Genomic DNA, 21,218 nt, shown 5'->3' on the forward strand with positions numbered 1-21,218 from the left:
TTAATAACCTAAACTGCACGACAAAAGAAAATTAAAACCAGTAATTATTACTCTAATTATTTGCGGTTGTGGTCGGTGTCATGGATTTACCAGTTATAGATAATATCCGATCCATATTAAAAAACAATGTAAGATAATATCCGATCCATATAATTTAATATATCATGAACAAATTATATTATTTACCATTATAATTAGATAAATATCATAAATTTTAATATTTTTTTAATAAATATCCAATACGATCTGTATCCTTATCTATATCTGTCTAATATTCAATCTTTATCTGTATTAAAATATATATATATATATATATATATATATATACAGAGGTTGGCTAAGATCAAAGTGGTAGTTCCTGAGCTTTGGTGCTACCAATTAGTTTTTTAATTTTCAAAGTCCAAAACGTCGATCTGAACCGTTCAAGTTGATCTCTATATTAAAATGTGCTTGGAGACCAAATTTTACATTTTTCTAATTTTTTTTACTATTTATTAAGCCACTTTAAAAATCGCTGATCCAATGGTGGCTTAACAAAACAGTAAAATCAGAAGTCACCGTTGGATCAGCGATTTTCGAAGTGGCTTAATAAATAGTAAAAAAATTCAGAAAAATATAAAATTTGGTCTCCAAGTACATTTTAATATAGAGATCAACTTGAACGGTTCAGATCGACATTTTAAACTTTGAAAATTGAAAAATTAATTGGTAGCACCAAAGCTCAGGAACTACCACTTTGATCTTAGCCAACCTCTATATATATATATATATATATATATATATAATTTGACCACTATCCGTTTCGTTTTCACCCCAATTAATGCCTCCAACCAACTATAATAGAATAATAAAAATTAATAACGTCATGCGTTTTTGCCTTTCTTTTTTTTTAATATATTTGTACCCTCTACATCTCTACTTATCCTCTTCCTTTCTTCTACGTTTTACCGTTCATTAATAATTTATATAACAATATAAGTTGGTCGTCCTGCTTCTTCCTAATCTGTCTCTGGCTCTCTATATATGACTCTATTATTTATATTGAAGAGTAATTAATTAGAGTGCACATCGGGGAAAGGGAAGAGAGATGGATATGGAGATCGAGGATGATTACTATGTTGTGAAATGGATAATTTCAGGTGTTGTTTTTTGGACGACAGCCTTCCTCATGGTTCGGAACTTGCTCCCAAAACGATCCTTTGATTTCTGCACTCGAATTGTGGCCACCATGCACGCCACCTGCGCTGTCTGCCTCGCCTCATTCTCCGTCCAGGACTGGACCTGTCCTGTCTGCCCTTTGGCTTCCCGCTCTTCTCCCTTGCAGGTGATAATTAATGATCGATCAATTAATTAGTTGTTTAATTGGTCAATTAATTATTAATTAATTCATCAGGAACGTTTGAATTAATATATATGAATTACTTCCAGATGAGGGCATTGGCAGTGACACTGTCTTACATGATATACGATCTGATAGCCACAATCTCCGGTGACAATTTTACGGTTGACAATGCCGTCCATCACCTCGTCAGTATCGTCGGGATCGGCGCAGGGCTTGCCTATCAAAAGGTAATTAAGATTGTTTGTTGGTTTGTTTTGTTTTAATTAATTTTTATATATGAACAAATGAATGAATTTGATTTTGAATTAGTGTGGAACGGAGATGGTGGCAACGCTGTGGATTACGGAGATGTCGACGCCGTTGCTGCACACCCGAGAGTTCCTCAAAGAGCTCGGCATCCGAGACACCGATCTCAACCTACTTGTTGATGTACTATCCTAATTACTTGATTGATTTTAATAATCAACCTCATACAGGCATTAATTAATTAGCTTAATTGTGTTTATGTGCTATATATATATGATCGATGCAGATAATGTTTGCAGTAATTTTCTCATTGGCCAGGATGGGGGTGGGTCCATATCTCACATTTGTAACCCTCAGAGCAGATAACCCATTTCTCATTAAGGCACGTACAAGTTACAATTTATTCTAATTAATTCAAAATAAATATAACATAGATAATTAAATTAAACTATTTATATTATCTCATTGAAGTTGTGTTAATTAATTTTCAGGCAACAGCATTTGGTTTGCAAGCGGTGAGCACATTTTGGTTTTATAAAATATTGAGGATGGTCAAATACAAGCTTAGGCGGAGATCAGCTACGCCTACGCCTTTGCCTACCCCACATGTTAATTAATTTGTTGCAAATTAAATGTACAGTTATTGTGTATCTGTCTGCTGTATTTCTGTCTGTTTGTGGAAAACATTAGAATTACTATCTTTCAAATTGAAATAGATAAAATACTAGCAAGAGAATTGTCAATAAATTTTATATACTTAAATATTTTTTTAATAATATGAACAATTTGTATGTAAGTAGAGAGCATCTTCACAAGTTTGCAAATTGAATTGTAAAATTCTAGTTGACACTTTTAATTTCACTTTTATGGATACAATGTAATTGTAAATTTAAAAAGATTTCACAAAATGAAAATTTTGAAATTACTCTTTAACAGCGGTTTTAAATTGTAAATCAATTTCGTAAATGGAGATTCTTTTAGACTCCTTGGCCCGAATGTATTTTAATTGATTTATTTGTTTTTCTTTTCTTTTCTTTTGTATCATGTGACGAATTGAAAAGTATTAAATAATACTTTGTTTAGCACTTAACTAAAGTATAAGTAAAGTAATTCATTTCAAAAGAATTGAGAGAGGCCAATCGGATCCTGAGCAGCTGGCTTGTCGGATTTGAGGGATATCCGGATCCGACAGGCAAGGCACAAACTAGTTAACAGCTCGCTATCGATCCATTTTTCCTCTTTCCAAATTCGAATTGCTAAATTGAAGTTCTCATGTCTTCTCTTCGTATCGTCTTCTTCGCTCGCTCGATTCAGTTCAGTACAGTTGAGTTGAAGAGGTAATTTAATGGTCTCTTTCTTCTTTCTTTTCTTTTCTTCATTCCCATTACGCGCTTTCAATTCATCGCCTCCTTCCAATCAAAGATTCAAAACTCTAAATTAATCCCCGCCTGTTTTTTTAACTAAAAGATGCTAATTCTGTTTCGAAGGATTAAAACTAATATATAATATATTGAACTAAAAGATGCATAGAGATAAATTACATTAAAAAAACAGATAAATCTGAGAAAATAAAGAAATACATGTTCACCACATTTCTCCTCTTATCAGTTCAATAATTCAATACCAAAACATTAGACTATATAAGTAAAGAGCCAGGTATACATATATTCATCTGTCTTGGAGAAGAAACTGTCATAGTATCCTCTCCATTTTAATTTACTCATTCTCTCAATTACTTGTTTCTAATTCAAAATAATGAACCACATGTTCAGTCCATAAACCAAAACAAAAGACATTCCATTTCCAATCATACGACTACTTAAGGTCATTGAATATAACAGCATTTAAGGTTATGACATTTTCTTGCAATTCATTTATTCCATCTCCCATGCTACTTGAGCTCAACTCCTACGGGTTTATTGCTATAACCAATAACAAACTTTTATTGTCTCAGGATGATGTGGCAGCACTCCTTGCTCTCTTACTTTTGTTCAGGTAGAATACAGATCTGGACCGTCCAATCTGCTCTGGCACAAATATTAAAGGGGCTCCGTGCATTCCACCTCGGGCCGGATTGGCCCAGGTTCTGATCGGATGGTGTGGATCTAAACTCAAAATTTGGGTTACTTTAGGGTATCCGGACCCTGTTCAGGTAAGCCAAATCTCTAATGGTATTCTCTTAATATCGTTTTTAAATTCTCTTACATTAATTATTAAATCATATCTTATTATAGTTGGAAGCTGTGATTTTATATATACATTTTACTTCTTATCATGCTATTAATTTTGTAAGATACTAGCTGAGATTGGCAGGGTAACTATGTGCAAAATGGGAGTTGCTTGAGGTAGGTGTTATCTGATTTATTTGGTTAAACCCATTTAAAAATTCAGCTTGGGATTCCAGAATTCGAAATATCAAGAAACATAACACAGAAACCAAAATAGTACAGGACTTAAGGGCATAATTATTTATTTGCTGACTTTTGTATCAAAACAAAAATTCAAGTACATAGTATCAGGATCAGACTTCAGTGGCAAGTTCACAAATCATGCATCTCGAGATTAATGACATACCAATCAGAGAAACAAGGAGGAGATTCGATTTTATTTGATCTTTTCAAGCCCTTAATTTCTCGGTATGATTTTTGTTATCTTGGCATCCTTGCTGTCTATTCGTCGATGGAGTTTATATTTGTTCTACTTTTCATCTTTATAACATCCTTTTTGTGAGAAATATAGGGTTTACCACCTCAAAAGTGTACCATTTTTATTTTTGTTTTGAAAAAATTAAGTCAAGTGAAAAATTGGTTAAATGATGGAGGTTGTCTCCTAAGAATAACGATCTCTGTTGAAATTTCTAAGTGATGAGTAAGGCTTAATACACTAGGATGCCAGTCACCTGGCAGGAGTAATAATTAAAATTCAAAACTCTTTGTTTTATTTCACAAGAGATAAAATTTTTGTTACAATAACTTAAAGTACCAAAAACAACTCCTCAAACCTTATGCCACACCAAATACATCTCTTAAAGAAGAACCAACTTGCAAAACCATACTTTGACTAATCCAAACAATAGAAATAGAAAGCCAAAAGAATCAAAATAAAGAGGAAACAAGGAAGATCGCAGATCGATCTCTAGAAGACCCCATTAACCCGTCGGCAATTCCTCCGAACCTCCCCATTGTATCCGGTCAAGGGATTGATGTTCCCCATTTTGACCATTGACTTTGCAAAATGGTCAAAAAAGAGTGCCTCGTCTTCTGCATAGCTCTTGACCAAACTGGCCACAAATGGGTCATTACCCGTTAAAAGAACCTCATCTGAATTCAAAAGGCCCCTTCTTTCGAGAATAGATTTGTAGTAATAGTTGTCAAACTTTACTGGGCTCGCAAAGTCAAGTGGTGAGATGTTGTTGTCACCTCCTGACCTGGGGCAAACCCTAGCAAGATTGTAATAGAAGGATTGTTCTAGGGTTTCATCAGGTTTGTTGTTGCCGTTTTGATTGTATAACCTTTGTTTGAAACTTACACACCTTGCCACTCCAATTGTATGGCCTCCTGTAATAATATGAGAGGTAAAATGTACGCACCAGTTAGAAGCCCATTACAGTACAAAAGTAGATAACAGGTACTTAGTGTGTTATGTTGTTTGTTACACTTGGTACTGAGTCTACTGAAAGACAGGCTTCAAAATGCAATATAATAATTCTTATAATATTGTTATTAAATGAAGTTATTTATTTATCTTTACCTGAAAGAGCTGCCAAGTCACCTTGGTCTAACCCTTGCCTGTCAAAGAGTGTGATAAGGTTCTGTATAGTTGAGTTTGGTGGCGGAATATTCACATTTGCACCATTTAAACTTGCTGTTTTAGAATCTTTTCTTCCCAGAGGAAGCTCCCATGTGGGCCCACCACTCTGTTTTAAAATTCCATCAAATAGAATGAGTTATGTGTTGTTGGCTCTTATTTAGTCTCTTAGAACAGAATGAATTAACTTTTCACATAAACTTTTTGTATTAGGCAGTTAAACATTTTGAAACTTGCTTACAAGTAGAGTGGATGCTCTTGCTGCAAGTGCTATAATATCGGCACAGGAGACAGTGTTGGGGCATGCCTCTTCAATCTGGGCTTTGATCTGATCTATTACTTCAAACCCTCTCAGTGAGTTCTTATTTGGCACTGCATTTTTCTCACTCACAATTTCCTTGCTATCATCCAGGAGAACTGATGCATCGCAACCCTGAAACAGTGTTGTATGAAACTCAATTTCAGTCATGAAGTCAACTTATCTCATTTTTGCATAAAGTTTCTTAATACATTTCTTCTATTTTCCTATTCTTTTGTTGCTAGTTTTGAATGCTTCATCCTGGGAGCTAAAGCAAGCTACAACTTCAATAAATGGTACACAAGTATTGTAAACTGTTATTTAATGCAACTTTTTTTTTTTTATGAAATTGTAGAAATATTTAATATAGCTTTATTCAGGTTTGAGGATGAAGTGCAAATTAAATAACGGTTTGTTGTGACTACTTGTGTGCATTAATTACTTCTTCCACCTCTAGATCTTGCACAGATTTAAGTATAAATTTTTACAGCTTTCAATATGGAAACAGAAAAAGAAAATGTGGGGCCTTTTGACTGTGCATACCCATGAATCCATGATCTAGTTATGGGGGTTTGTGCAGCAACTTTGATTATTTGTTACCTGTACAAAACAATCGTGAAAATGAAGCCTTAAAATAGAAGCAGCCATTCTTGGATCTTTTGCAATTGCCTCCATTAAAACTGAAATAACAATTTGGTCGGCTTGCGGGCATGTAAACTGATAGTATTGTGGGCATAGACCCGTTAGTGGATGGGCCTCATTAGGGAATTCGCCCTCCATGAAGTGATTATTGTAACCCGGGAAGAATGCAAATGAGAATGAGAAATACAGAGAGATCATTGTCAGTGAGAGGAGATACCGAATTGAAAAAGCCATTTCAAGTTTGTGTTTTGCTGAATGGATGAGCCTGGATTTATCATTTGGGTTGTATTTTATAGGGGTTCCAAAATTTGTTTTTGAATTATGGTACTAACTCCACTCATTATTGTTTATGAATACAATATATTTTTCAGTTGACCAAACATTGAATATATACAGACAAATATGTTGGACAATTGTAATTTGTTAATGTGCTCATTGAAAGCCCTGTGCTATTTTTTAGCATGAGATTAGCGATGAAGTTATCAAATTATCTTGTGTCGATATTAGATTTTGAACCCATTTCCACATACAAGGTAATACCTTACAACCTTGACAACATCTGTCAAGTTTCTCAAAAACAAAAAAAAAACAAGGTAATACCTTAGCAACCGGACTAGATGTTGTTCTCATGTATTATATATTTTTTAGAGTGACGCTATGGTACTATGCAAAGTGCATATTGGCTCGTGCTATGAACTCAACTTTTTGATTTAAAAGTCGTAGCGGTCAATCTGAACCGTTCAATATGGTCTCTACATGAATATGTTGTAAACTAAATTTAATTTTTTAGAATCTTTTTTACTAATTTTTTAGATGGGTAGAAAATCACTAAAAAAATTCTAAAAAATGTAGAATTTTGTTTACAAATACATATTTATATGGAGACCATGTTGAATGGTTTGGATCGACCGTTAGGATTTTGAAGACAAAAATATTGATCCGTAGTACGGACCAATCTGCGCTATACATAGTACCATAGCCTCACTTTATTTTTGTTTTTTTATATATAGACTAAGAATATTACATTTCAAATATTGTTGTTGAATTGTTTGTATATATGTTATATGGTTAAGCTATTCACTCGATTGTTTTGTTTTGACCCAGATTTTACCATACAGTGCCAAAAATTCAAATGAAAGGAAATAAACATGCATGCAGTGTCTAACTGTCTATTAATTGAAAAATAACTAGTGAGACAGTAATTAGTCATAGACTTAGCTACATAGAGCATGTAAGTCATTAATAATTATAACATCAATAGATAGCTTTTACATCTAAATTATATAAAATCATGTTATAATTAATTGTACCTGTGTATGTTAACTACTTGAGAAGTTTCGACTGGAGCTTACAGAATAAAACCAACTTTTCAAGTGGCGATCAGATGGCAGTTTGTATGATTAAATGGTATAGTTGTAACTACCACTCTGCATATATGGAGCTGTTACAAAGTGCACAACACACCTTTCTTTTGTTAATAAAATGTATTATATCATCTTGGTTGTAGTATTGGTTTTCTGATCCTGATTGTTTTCAATCGTAGCTCCTTGACTCTTTTAAAACTTTGGAACCGAAATTATTTTTCAGATCCAAGGTTTATTTTATTTTATTTTAGTGGTTGAGCTTTTTTGAAACATAAAGTGTACCGAATTCCTTTTTCTAAAATATATATATTTTTTGAAATAAGGCGCAAGGCCCGTTTCATATAGAAACTAATAAAAATTACAAAATAAGCGAAGTGTTCATAGTGCTAGACTATATAAAAGATCCTTTTTCTAAAATATTAGTTGGGATTCTTTTAAAACAAAATTAAAGGCTGACTATAATTATTTTTGAAACATGAGTGTTGGAATTCTCTCTGGACCATAATAAAACAGTTTGCTCTAATATTCTTTTCGGTTCCAAAAATAGTTCCAAAAATTTAGATCCGAAAATTCTTTTCGTTTCCAAAGTTTAGATCAGAATTTATTTTTCCGGATCTATCTATCCTATCGAAAAACTTAGGTACTCTTTTTTTATATTAGAGCAAAACATAAGAGCGTGAATCCGTACATAAGAGATAAATTACAAAACATAAATATGGTATTTATTTTTATATTTCAATTATGTCTTACATTAATTCTTATATTTGTTTTAATATTAAAACAGTTGATTCAAACTGTTTAACATGATTTCTATATTAAAATGTAGTTGGAAATCAATTTTTTTACTATTTTTTTATAGATGTAAAATTATTGTTTCTGAATAGTTCAAAATCTTCTATAAAATTTAATTAAGAATTTTTATAATGGAGGGAAGATAGAAGATATCGAAATGTTATTAGAACAACAACAAAGAAATGAAATATTTGATGTATTGATGGAGCTATTATGAGATCAAATCTAAGTAGGGGTGTAAACGGTCAGATATGGATTAGATAGTGGTCTTACCGTATTCGTATCAGTTATAATTTTTCGGATATGGATATGGATAGTCTCATATATGGATACGGATCGGATATTAAATGTCACTGTCACACCCCGCGGCCACGGGTTGCAACAGTGCCCCGCCGTAAGCATACAACACCGTGTATGCTTACAAGGCAATTAGCAATTAATCAAGAAATCAAGACAATAAATAAAATAAAACAAGTTTCTAAATATATGTATATCAGAGTACACAGTCTGGTCAGAATATAACACATCAAAAGTATCTCATCCGGATACCAACCATGAGGCCTACTCTAAAGCTATACAACAAAACATATCTAGGGTCATATGAAGGTAATCTACCAAGGCCTACTACTCGCGTGCCTCTCCGGAATCAGTCGCACCTAAACCTGTAAATAATCTCGAAGGGTGGGGGTGAGAATAAATTCTCAGTGTGAAATTTGCCATGGTTAGATTATTGGACTTGCAATCAAACTCCATATTCAAAAATGAAACCCAAACCATAGCAATTCAAATCAATTCATATTCATAATAAATAGGAATGCATATGCTCGACAACAAATAATAAATCGAATCACAGTTTACGAAATTTTCAAGATGAATTTCAAACACAATACATATTTGGCTTAACTCGACACATTAGGGCTTGTAACAACTACAAATGTTCTTTCGAGCTGGACCCTTTATCAAACCCTCGTCTGTAGGGTTACTGTCACCTACAGACGTCCCACCGAGCTGGACCCTTTATCTGACACCCATCTGTAGCTGTTTGGCTTAACCATTTTCTAAGGTCCGGTTACAAGTCACCTATACAGGTCAACTTGACAAAATGCAATCACACGGATTCAAAGTCAGCCATACTGCTCAACTTTGCAATTTCATTCAAATAGAATCAAAGTCAGCTACCAGCCTTGCAAAATTCATTAAACAGGTCAACGGATAGGTCACCGTCACCTTATCCAGCCACCTAAACAGGTCGGTATGGCAAATTCATAACATGTCAACGCATAAGTCAGCAACGTCACCTTATCCAGCCACCTAAACAGGTCGTTCTGGCAAATTCATAACAGGTCAACGCATAAGTCAGCAGCGTCACCTTATCCAGCCACCTATACAGGTCGGCCTGGCAGATTCATTCACATATAGAACATTTAATAGAACTAATCAATTAATAACCATACCAACATGTCAAATAACCTTAACCGAACAATTCAAATCATTCTCATTTATGCAAGAATCAATATACAACATGAATTCCAAAATATGCAACAATTAAGCATTCAACATGACAAACGAATAAACAGTTTAATTCCTGAAAATGAAATATCAAACAAGTGTTGGGTCTTATTGGAACGGTTCAAACCCATTTAATTAGCTTAAGCTGCGGAAAGAGTAAAACAAAAATTTTTACATCTAACTTAAGCTACGGATTAAATGAATCAAGAAGATTCGTTTAATCCTATTTACAGATCTACTCCATAATTGATTTCCTAAAGCATTAAATCTATTTACAAATTAAATAGATTAATATAACAATTTATACCTTGATTCCAAATCTCAGTTGGAATGCAGACCGAGCGAGTAGAGCCTCACCAGGGATGGAATCGACTCGTAGTATCACACGTGTGATACCTCTATTGGTTATCCACCAGGACTAACCGGAGAGCAATTTACTTCTTCTGCCAGAAATACCGTAAACCGCGAAATTCTGCAGAAACACTATTCACCGAGAAAATGATGAAATAAATATATTTGTGTCCCGAAGTAACTCGGTTTTGCTTAAAAGCTAAACCGCAGGATTACACAAAATATATTATTTCCTAATCTCGAAATAACCGAAATCAAGGAAGAGAGAAAAACCGATTAACGAAGTAATCAGATTAACACGTGAATTAGTGAGTCTTTCTCTCTACCCCTACCCCTCTATTTATAGACTTTTGAGGAGGTTTGCAAAAGACCAAAATACCCCTCAAAACAAATCTATTTACCAAAAGCCCTTGACACCTCATCCTTTTATCATGTGAAATGACCAAAACCCTTGCCACCTCACATGACACATGTCAACACATGGGAAGTCGGCACCAAGGGAAAAAGACCATTTTGCCCTTGGCCCATTAAGGCATGAATAGTGTTGGGATTTGATTTTGGGCTTTGACTTTGGGCCTTTAATTTTAATTAAGGCTTTGATTATTTTGGGCTTTTAAATCCATAATTCAAACCCATAATTAATAATTAAAATTCCAAATCATATATATATAATTGTCATGTACAATTATATTTCTTTTCGGTTATTGTTCGGTAACTTTTATACAACGTAACGTGTACGTTTATAAATTAACCGTTGTTTCTGCTTGTTATTCTAAATGACATTTATAATTTAATTATATCACGTATAATTAATTATAACCATCTTAATATTAATTATAATCAATTTATAATTAATCAGTAAGATTCTCCGAGTAGCTCCTATATGGTGTGACCCAATAGGATCTGTGTTATGTTGGTAAACAGAGTTAAAACTGTTTTAACTTCTGTTAGTCATGGGTGGCATCTGGCAACACATCATGACCATCCAATTACATAGATGATGCTGTACTGTACAATATCACGATCCAGTAAACAATTTACTTGTGTCAGTTCTTCTGTCTCATAACTATCAGATCAGTTTCAAGGTAGATGTGTGTCATCCTTGGTAACTGTATCTTTTCTTGATCTTGAGTAGATTATCAAATATAATTACTCTTGTAATTATATCGCATGCAGATAATCTAACTCTATCAAGGGGCCCAGTGATGCTATAGCTCGTATAGAGATACGAGGGACAAGTAGTATTCTTGGCAGACTATCACTTCCTCAGCTAAGTTATATATATGGAAATACTACCGTTATGGCTGCTTTTTACGGACAGCGTTAGATAACACTTACTCATATATATTTCTTAGTGGGAACGATAAATACCTCATACTGTAGAACTTTGACACTGAATGAAAACATAAATGACACGAACACAATTCTATTTAATGTTTCATTCGGGGTCTGTCAAATACCATGTTCCTAGAACATGTATCTATGTGATTAAAATGACATCTCGTGTCAGGTGGTTTGTAAAACTTAACCATCTTTTAATCCACATACTAACCTTATAGCGGTAATTAGTGTTCCTGCTAATTACCTTGGTCAGTGACCTTTTAAGAGTATATATTATCTATATTATGGAGTTTCACAATTTCAGTCATGAACTCGAAATGATCCACAAATGCAATAATACTCAAGGCAACAAAATGATATATAAATAAACATTCAATTCATGAACAAAGCTTTATGATTAACTTATCGTATTATTGACTTCTAGATTATTACAAACTAACAACAAGTCCAAGAATCTCGCACCTGATTATGACGAGCGTATCGCGTACTTATGGATCAGACGTCTCGAAATGTCCCGCGAAGTCTTGCTCGACCGAGCCTACGCCTATATTACACATACACTTGGTTTAATCGTTGTTCAGCAGTCGAGATGTCTATTCGAGTTATATTAGGGCTTATAGATTCCTTAATCAATTCTTATGCTTTGGTATCGATTCTTTTGATTTCTCTTTTCTTACTAAAAATCTCACACAATTACATCTAGGTCCTCTAAACCATATACAATTTCACTTTGGTAGCACTTCCTTTACCAGTTCATTATTTTTGGTTCCCGCAACAATTCCATTTGCCGATTGGTTAACCCTAATTTGGTCAAAACCTCAAATTAGCTGTTAAACGTTCTAGAAACTCAAGATCAAGAGGTAACCCTATCGATTACAAACCTAATCGGTTGGATTAAACTAATCAATTCATGATTATGCCCACTTTAGGTTTTCGCACGAAAACCCTAAAAATTGAAATCCAAAATTGAGATGAAATTGGGGAAAGAATCAACAAATAACATCCAAGGAAGCTCAAGGAACAAGTCTACAAGGAGTTCAACGACAAATCTCGGGTTTAAAACGAAAATCTGAGAAATCGAGAAATTCGGGTTTTTGAGAGAGAGAGGAGAGAAAGAAATACCAAATATGAGAGCTATGAGAGATCTACGACCAATTTCTCGGCTCCACCTTCGATTTCCTGAGGTTTGGTGCGGTTTAGAGGGAGAGAGAGAGCTATTTCTCTCTTTTCTTCTCTTTGGGCAGAGCACACACAGAAACAGGGAAATGAGTGGAGGGGAAAGAGAGAAAAAAGAAAATATGGGTTTTGGGTTAAAAATACCCTGAGTGCAGACACACTCAATTTCAGTGCGGGTCGGCCACCCGCACTCAGCACTTAGACAGATTTTCAGCAGTTTCAAAATACACAGAAATATATACGAGTGCAGACGCACTCAATTTCAGTGCGAGTCGATCACCCGCACTCAGCACTTGGCAGAATTTCAGCAGCGTGGAAAATACAGAAAAGAATACTCCAGTGCGGACGCACTCAGTACTTAGTCAAATTTTCATGAAAACGACACTGAACAAGGGAAATGTCTGAGCGTAATGCGGACGCACTCAATTTCAGTGCGGGTCGGTCACCCGCACCCAGGACTTGGTCAGATTTGGAGAAAAAGAGAAATTGGAGTCAGTGCGGGTCACCCATCCGCACTCACACCAGTGCGGACGCACTGAGGAGAAATTCAGAAAACAATCTAAGGCAAACAGAGGCCAGTGCGGGTCAGCCACCCGCACTCACCACCAGTACGGACGCACTGAGCCTATAAAGTCTCAAATTCTCAAAATTTCGACGCGGTTTCGATTCACACTTGACCTACTTATTTAGATAATCATTAATTAAGGTTTAAACTTTTATTTTGTTAGCACGATTTTCGACACTTGCTTTCAAATCAATCGGAATTTAATTGTTAAAGTTCCGTAACGTAACAGTCACAGATATGGATCGGATATCGGACGGATATGGATATTTTTCATAATTAACTTGTAAGTTACAAAACATCTATTATATTATTATTATAATATTAGTCACTAATTATGTCATAGTATTATATTGTTCATCAAAATATATATCTATATGCAATTTAAAAAATCAATTTAAGAACATATATCACATTTGTTGTGGTTTAAAAGTGTAAATGGCTGGATACAGATAGTTAAAGGTCTTACCATATCCATATCCATTATAATTTTTTGGATACAGATACGAATAGTCTCGAATACGGATATGGATAAGATAATTTTAGTACTTTTCCGGATTCAAATCCGGACGAAATCGAATATTATCCGATCCGTTTACACCCCTAAATCTAAGAGGTTCATCATCATGGAGGAAAACTCATGAGCTTAATCTTAAAAATCATTCAAGTGAGTTCAAATATTAAAGTTGAACCATATTTATTTTTTAAAATTTACTTGACGAGCTAAATGTTCTATATGAATTTTTAATTTTTTTTCAAGTCTTGCTTCTTATGAGATCAAGGAATTTCTTTTTATTATGTTGAATTTTTTTTTGTAACTATATTTGTTCTTCTATATATGTTTGTCTAACTATGATAAAATTCTTGATTTCGCCACTGATCGTTGTGTTGTGCTGGCCTTTAACATTATTTTTGGTTCTGCATGTTTGTAAAATGAATTTGAAAAAAAAAATAAAGTTGAGAATTTAAACCGTAAATTTAATTGTTTTTAAGTAGATTAAGTTTAAGAGAACAATTTAACCTCGTAGATTGAAGATAATTTTTTGAGAATAAACTTGGTAAGAGAATAAGAGACCCTTGCTTTTGAAAACAGCAAATAAAAAGAAAAAGAAGAGAAGCGGCCTCCAAATTAGGATTAAGTAAATTGCTCATAACTCGTGAGCCGTTCATAACTTGCTCATTAAATGTTCATTTAAACTCGTCCAGTTATCAACTCGCTCATTTATTAAATGAGCGAGCATAAGTATACCCTAACTTGCTCATAACTCGCTCATTTAGGATTTGCCACATCTAATTCCTGCTACATTCAATTCCAAATAAATTTCTGTCACATCAGCCTTGCCTCATTAAATCCTGTATAATATTCATAATTTTTGCCACGATAGCTGTTAAATTTTTATTAGTGTTGTTGTTAGTTTATATTGGATTATTATATTTTTGTAATATGTTGATTGTTGTCTATTGATGTTACTGTGAAAGTATTATACTTTGTTGGATGATACTATTAATTTTTGTTATATTTTATTATTGTTTGTAGGACGATAGCTCTGAAAGTATTACGGTTGAAGTATTGATAACACTGTTGATTTTTGTAATATTATTCTATTTTTGTTAGATTTTTATTATATTTTATTTAAATAAATTATGATAATTAGTATTTATAATTCATGACTCACTCATTAAAAACTTATTCATTTCTAACTCGCTTATTTATCAACTCGCTTAAATTCGCTCATTTACTGCCCCCTACTCCAAATGAAATGAAACGGTGAATTTATTAGAGAAATAGAATTTAGAGAGCAGAGATGGAGGCGGCGCCGTGTGCTGTGTCTCGACCTCCCTCCTCCGCCACCGCCGGCTATTCGCAAAGATCGAAGCGCTCCTTCACCGTCCGTGCATCTGCTTCCTCTTCCTCCTCTCACCAAAGTATGCATGCATTTATTTCTACTGTTAATTACTTTCGCTATACTCAGTTACTGCTTTCTCTCCCCCCCTTACCCTACATTAGAATTATTACCTCTACTCTTATCTATGCTTACCCTACTTGCCTGGCTGGTTAATTATTTGGTTTGTTGCCCTTTTAATCACTGGATTATGTTAATCGGTGGTTTGTTGTGAACTCTTAAAAAAAAAATTAAACAGCCGTGACCCTGCTCGACTATGGTGCCGGCAATGTCAGAAGCGTGCGCAATGCCATTCGTCATCTTGGCTTCAATATCAGAGATGTCAGTCACCTATCTCATCTCTCTCACTCTCCCTCACTCAAACACACACACTCTGCACACTCTTATTTCTTTCTCTCTCTTTAAGAATTAATTAGTCTGTCCGATCTGATCATGAATTGAGTTAATAGATGATGTTTTAGCTCCTCCATTTATTTATATTTTTCATTTATATGAAGAACAGGTCCAAAAGGCAGAGGATATCATGAGTGCCGATCGATTGGTGTTCCCTGGTGTCGGTGCCTTTGGTGCAGCCATGGAAGTGCTCAACCAGAATGGGTGACTCTCTCTCTCTCTCTACTTACATTCGCATGCACCTTTTCACTTCATTTTTTCCATTCATCAGGGAAAAATGAAACAAAATGAACAAAGTTTCAATATTGATGTCGATTACTGTACTTAGGAGCCACAAATCTATACACTGAATGCATTATGTATGTCACCTGCCTAGTTATTGGTTGTAATGTGTGATTGATTCCTGCTGTTTAATCTGATGAAACTAGGTTGGGGGAAGCGCTACGCATGTATATAGAGAAAGACAAGCCCTTTTTAGGCATCTGTCTTGGCCTCCAGTTGCTTTTTGACTCCAGTGAAGAAAATGGCCCTGGTATTCTCTTTTCCACATCCAACCCTTTTTCACATTACCCGTTTCCAAACAACCCAATACGGCATTCGGCAGCTATTACCTCACTGTATTACATGCCAATATTTATGGTTTCTGATAGTACTGTTAATCTAACTTGTTACAAACCACCATTTGCTGACTTATGCGATTCTGTGCTTAACTGTTTTTACACCCTTTTTTTTGTTTTCTTGGTCGGTTTGCTATTTAACAGCGTAATTTGCAGAAATTGGGCCCAAGTAGAGTTAATTGAGAGCCTCATTTCTGCTTAAATGCAGAGTTGAGGGTTTATTGAAGAAATTAGGTTACTTTCATGCTTAATTGCACTAGCAGAGGGTTGTTACAGTCAGATTTAATAGAACATTCACAGAAACCATTGCTCAATTGGTAAAATCTGTTGTATACGGAGTGTGATGTAGTTGTAACAGATGAAATGGTATTATGTTACCAGTACCATACTATCGCATTTTCTTTTTGGCTCAATGCCTTCATTGATGAAAAAAAATATATAAACATATTTTTGTTCTTATGATTTGGTAGTGAAAGGTCTCGGAGTGATACCTGGTACAGTTGGACGTTTCGACTCAACAAAAGGGCTAGCAGTACCACATATTGGCTGGAATGCTTTGCAACCTGTTAAAGATTCTGGCATCTTACAAGGAATTGAAGGCCAGCATGTCTATTTTGTTCACTCCTATCGAGCTCTGCCAGTACTCAGCACTCAACTCTATATTAATTTTTTTTTTCTGTTAACATTAGTTTTACAACTAAATCATTTTCACTTTGTTGTAATTAATTTGTTTATTTGTCAGTCTGATGACAATAAGCAGTGGATTTCATCCCTTTGCAATTATGGAGAGAACTTTGTATCTTCTGTCTCAAGGGGAAATGTAAATGCTGTTCAATTTCATCCCGAAAAAAGTGGAGGTATACACACACACACACACACACATGCCATTTGTTTTGTACAATTTTAGTATAAACTTAATGTTTGCTTGGTTTCCTTGTGATTGCAAAACAATTCAATCTTAATCTGTGTTTTCCCTGAGATTTGAAGTTTAAAATTAGAGTGTGTTTCTTATTCCAGCTGTTGGGCTTTCCATACTACGAAATTTTCTTAGACAGTCAAGCTCTTCTGGTATAAAGGTATAGTCTTGCTTGAGATTACATGCCACTATGTATGCTAGTTTGTGATTTTGCTTGTTGAATACTATATTTTTCAGTTTGAACTGTATTAATTATTATTCTCGGCTTTCATTATCTGATACAGACCTTGGTTCCAGGAAAAGCATCAAAACTGGCAAAGAGGGTAAATTTACCATTACTGTATAATTTAGTCGGAAGCTGCTTACTACGAGAAAAAAAGACTCCTTTTTTAAGCACTAATAATTGGGGAAAAAAATCAACAGGTGATAGCATGTCTGGATGTGAGAGCAAATGACAAAGGGGATCTAGTTGTCACCAAAGGTGACCAATATGACGTCAGAGAAACTACTGGAGAAAATGAGGTTTATTTCTGCTATTTTTGTTTCTATTTTTCTCTGTTATTGGTATGTGAGGGAAGATATATTTATAAAAAAAATTGTGGGTATAATACCAGTGTTTACAAATGTAATGAATATCATGTGTTGTTGGAATTTTGGATACATGTCAACTTAAATGCTAAAATAATTTGTTAGGCAAACCTATTGAGAATTCAAGACTAATCCTATGATGTCATGTTGTTGTCAACTCATAAAATTGTTAATTCATTAAAACACCCTTAGGTTGCTATTGTTTACATAATCTTAATAATCAATTGTTTTTCCATGAACAGGTCCGGAACCTTGGGAAACCAGTAGAGCTGGCAAGTCAGTATTACAAAGATGGTGCTGACGAGGTATATTGTGCTTTAAATTATATTTTCTAACAGCAAAATGTTGTGCCAATTTGAAGAACTCATGACACTAGGTTTTCAAAATTTCATTTTATCTTGTCAGGTTAGCTTTCTTAATATAACAGGATTTCGTGACTTTCCTTTAGGAGATTTGCCTATGCTTCAGGTTCTTCCCATGTTACAATTTTAAATTCCTGTTACTTTTTTTTCTTTCTTTTGTTTTCCTTGCCTGATAACTAAGTCTGATATATGCTTCTATGAAGGTGTTGAGGTCTGCTTCAGAAAATGTGTTTGTGCCGCTTACAGTGGGTGGTGGTATCAGAGACTTCACTGATGCTAATGGCAGGTTTATATTTCTTTACACTCATTTTTTTTTTCTGGTTATCCCTGGCTATTTTATTTTTGTTAAAGTGTTTCTCTTGGCTTTTGGATTTAGGTACTACACTAGCTTAGAAGTGGCATCAGAGTATTTTAGGTCAGGTGCTGATAAGGTTTCAATTGGAAGTGATGCCGTCTTTGCTGCTGAAGAGTACTTATGCACAGAAGTATGTTTTCTACGAATGTGTTACTTCACTTAGTCTGACATACACCGAAACAAAATAAAATTGGTGCAAATCAAAATTGGTTAAGTTAATGAATAGACAAAAGAATGTATTGTGATAATTGTTTTACAACAACAACCACCAAGCCTTTAGTCCCAAACAAGTTGGGGTGTGATAATTGTTTTAACATTTAAAATTCTTAGGGAGTTAGATGGCCTTTTTTAGATAAAAACTTTATAATTATTTTTTTGTTGCTTCAGGCAAAAACTGGAAAGACTAGTATAGAGCAGATTTCGCGAGTCTACGGCAATCAGGTTTGTTCCTGTTTTCGTCTTGTATAAATTTTAACTATTATTTTCTGGGTACTATGACCTGTTATACTTCTTATTATAACCTTTTTCTTATAAATATATGTTAGGCAGTAGTTGTCAGTATAGATCCTAGGAGAGTTTACATCAAAAGCCCAGATGAGGTCAAATTTAAGAGTGTAAGGTTGACAAAGCCAGGTAACAGTTGATTGTTATTTTTTCACAAACTTGCGACTTTTTGTTGAATGAAGTTTTTTGTGATATTGTTGGTTTTGCCTAATTGTCTAACAATATAAAACTTGTTATGTAGGACCAAATGGAGAAGAATATGCATGGTATCAATGCACGGTACAGTACCAATATCTGATTCCAGATTAAACAAGTAGTAAAGTTTGTGTTGTAATTAAGAGATGTACCGACCATTTGTTGTATGTAATGAATTAGGTGAAAGGAGGCAGAGAGGGTAGGTCGATTGGAGCTTATGAGCTTGCAAAGGCTGTCGAACAACTCGGAGCTGGAGAAATTCTTCTTAATTGCATTGATTGTGACGGTAGCAATAATTTATTTTTCTTTTTTAATTTGTGTGTGATGGAATTTATCCTCTTTTGTTTTCAATACGAGTAATACTTGTGATTCTCTTTGCGTGTATAGGCCAGGGAGAAGGGTATGACATAGAGTTGATAAAGCTGGTGTCAGATGCTGTGACAATACCGGTCATAGCAAGCAGCGGGGCTGGGGTGGTGCAACACTTCTCTGAGGTCTTTGAAAAAACCAATGCCTCTGCTGCACTTGCAGCTGGCATTTTCCACCGCAACGAGGTATCCTTTTTTTTTTTTTTAAGTGTTTGTCAATACATCCAGGTCTCTTTGTATGGCTGTTAAACATTTTAAAAGTTGGATTGTACAACAATTAATTTTTTTTTAAAAAAAAAATCTTTCTTTCTTTGTTCTTCCCCAGGTGCCGATCCAATCAGTGAAGGAGCATTTGTTGGAGAAAGGTGTGGAGGTGAGAACGCCGCCCACGGAACAGACAAGTCAATCTAATAAACCCGAAATGGGCCCGAGAAGAACTGTTGTGGTGGTACAACCAGCTTAGGGTTCCTATCAATTTATGAATAATGACTTGTGAAGAAATAAGAAAAGCAACTCATGCATTTGTTAGAGGACGTGTTGGCATTTGATGCGGTTGATAAAATGTAACAGGTTTGGACTGCCATTATTTATTATTATGATGTATGTTATCTTTTCAAGATTCCAAATTGAGGTTTTTCCAATAATGGGCTTGGGCCTTTATTGGTATTGGCCCAACTATATATTATTACTATATTTTTATACTTTTTTTTTTTTAGACGAAAGTAGGGATTCTGTCTTATAGTTCAAGGAAAACCTAGAAATGGACTAGACGTGCTTTTCTTTTGTACCACTGGCCCACATGCCGTCCCTTACACCCTCCAAATATAATTAGTTAGATAATTAGTTGATTCTTTGATACTACGCTCCAAATATTAATTGTCCCCTTCTTTGTTTTAATTTGTTTATGTGCTGTCAAACTGCAAACCTTCCCTTATATTATGGCATTAACAAGCATCGATCTCTTTCATCAAATAAAAAAAAAAAGGGAAAAATGGCTACCCCTAATATATATAAGGGAAAACAATGAATATAACAGCTAGATAACTGAAAACAAATATAAGTGTGCTGAAACAATGAATATCTAGAAGCTAGCATGCCATATATAAGTGTGCTGTCAAACTACAAACCTTCCCTTACATTCATTGTTTTCAGTCAAACAAATCGATCTAGAGAAAATATATAACTGAAAACAATGAATGTATGCTAGCTTCTAGGAGTGTGTTTGGTTGGATTAAAAATAGACTGTTTTGGGAGTTAGGCTATTTGGAATAACTTATTCGGTGTTTGGTTGGATTAGAAATACTATAATAGTGAATTTAATTTTTTATGTCTTATTAGAATAAATTATTTTTAAAGATATTGAGGTTTGACTATTTTAATAAGACAAATAAAAAACTATTATTATTTGACTATTTTAAGTATTTTTATTTTGCAACCAAATGTACTCTAGATATACTAGACTTGACAACAGCCAGATATATACATAGAAGAGAATGGCTACTCCTGAATATATACTAATTAGGAAAACGAAAAGACGTAAATAAGCAAATGGTGCTAAAATATATATAGTACAGAAACATTTGTGG

General features: G+C 34.4%; 3 protein-coding genes and 1 long non-coding RNA gene across 6 annotated transcripts; 3 read left to right on the forward strand and 1 right to left on the reverse strand.

Annotated features, from left to right (window-relative positions):
- The first annotated feature begins 1,031 nt into the window (after positions 1–1,031).
- Positions 1,032–2,378, forward strand: LOC144568307 (TRAM, LAG1 and CLN8 (TLC) lipid-sensing domain containing protein). The gene is made up of 5 exons (XM_078318608.1): positions 1,032–1,324; positions 1,429–1,569; positions 1,652–1,771; positions 1,875–1,970; positions 2,080–2,378. Exons 1-5 carry the CDS (start codon positions 1,088–1,090, stop codon positions 2,203–2,205), a joined length of 720 nt encoding a protein of 239 aa, XP_078174734.1. The 5' UTR covers positions 1,032–1,087; the 3' UTR covers positions 2,206–2,378.
- A 454-nt stretch (positions 2,379–2,832) lies between these two features.
- On the forward strand, positions 2,833–6,722 carry LOC144568358 (uncharacterized). 3 transcript variants are annotated; one of them, XR_013515648.1, is made up of 4 exons: positions 2,833–2,925; positions 3,543–5,070; positions 5,609–5,749; positions 6,274–6,722. It is a non-coding gene; the product is annotated as an uncharacterized LOC144568358 (long non-coding RNA). The 3 variants fall into 3 exon arrangements; XR_013515649.1 differs by lacking the exon at positions 6,274–6,722 and adding an exon at positions 5,939–6,258 and having other exon boundaries at positions 3,543–4,224; XR_013515650.1 differs by lacking the exon at positions 6,274–6,722 and adding an exon at positions 5,939–6,258 and having other exon boundaries at positions 3,543–4,224; positions 5,613–5,749.
- LOC144568357 (peroxidase 9-like) lies at positions 4,520–6,594 on the reverse strand. The gene is made up of 4 exons (XM_078318677.1): positions 6,294–6,594; positions 5,637–5,828; positions 5,339–5,504; positions 4,520–5,145 (listed from the first exon to the last, which is right to left on the reverse strand). The coding sequence occupies exons 1-4, from the start codon at positions 6,567–6,569 to the stop codon at positions 4,724–4,726; spliced, it is 1,056 nt and encodes a 351-aa protein (XP_078174803.1). The 5' UTR covers positions 6,570–6,594; the 3' UTR covers positions 4,520–4,723.
- An 8,445-nt stretch (positions 6,723–15,167) lies between the features above and the next one.
- AT-HF (HIS HF) lies at positions 15,168–20,331 on the forward strand. Its single transcript, XM_078318678.1, has 19 exons — positions 15,168–15,356; positions 15,573–15,655; positions 15,837–15,931; positions 16,156–16,259; positions 16,815–16,984; positions 17,087–17,201; positions 17,362–17,420; positions 17,545–17,583; positions 17,684–17,782; positions 18,091–18,153; positions 18,254–18,316; positions 18,414–18,496; positions 18,587–18,695; positions 18,953–19,006; positions 19,111–19,198; positions 19,311–19,348; positions 19,445–19,550; positions 19,652–19,818; positions 19,958–20,331. Exons 1-19 carry the CDS (start codon positions 15,236–15,238, stop codon positions 20,093–20,095), a joined length of 1,794 nt encoding a protein of 597 aa, XP_078174804.1. The 5' UTR covers positions 15,168–15,235; the 3' UTR covers positions 20,096–20,331.
- The last annotated feature ends 887 nt before the right edge of the window (positions 20,332–21,218 follow it).

This window comes from Carex rostrata, chromosome 17 (assembly GCF_964058835.1).
Source record: "Carex rostrata chromosome 17, lpCarRost1.2, whole genome shotgun sequence".
In the NCBI taxonomy this organism is placed as follows: domain Eukaryota; kingdom Viridiplantae; phylum Streptophyta; class Magnoliopsida; order Poales; family Cyperaceae; genus Carex; species Carex rostrata.

Bases quoted from the DNA above. Each gene is read 5' to 3' on its own strand.
- LOC144568307 (XM_078318608.1), top strand. From the start codon at position 1,088: ATGGATATGGAGATCGAGGATGATTACTATGTTGTGAAATGGATAATT. The intron at 1,570-1,651 runs GTAATTAAGATT...ATTTTGAATTAG, and splicing joins CAGGGCTTGCCTATCAAAAG to TGTGGAACGGAGATGGTGGC. The intron at 1,971-2,079 runs GCACGTACAAGT...ATTAATTTTCAG, and splicing joins ATAACCCATTTCTCATTAAG to GCAACAGCATTTGGTTTGCA.
- AT-HF (XM_078318678.1), top strand. From the start codon at position 15,236: ATGGAGGCGGCGCCGTGTGCTGTGTCTCGACCTCCCTCCTCCGCCACC. The intron at 18,497-18,586 runs GTTTATATTTCT...TTTTGGATTTAG, and splicing joins TTCACTGATGCTAATGGCAG to GTACTACACTAGCTTAGAAG. The intron at 19,551-19,651 runs GTAGCAATAATT...TTGCGTGTATAG, and splicing joins TAATTGCATTGATTGTGACG to GCCAGGGAGAAGGGTATGAC.
- LOC144568357 (XM_078318677.1), bottom strand. From the start codon at position 6,569: ATGGCTTTTTCAATTCGGTATCTCCTCTCACTGACAATGATCTCTCTG. The intron at 5,829-6,293 runs GTAACAAATAAT...ACACTGTTTCAG, and splicing joins TTCACGATTGTTTTGTACAG to GGTTGCGATGCATCAGTTCT. The intron at 5,505-5,636 runs GTAAGCAAGTTT...ATTTTAAAACAG, and splicing joins CAAGAGCATCCACTCTACTT to AGTGGTGGGCCCACATGGGA.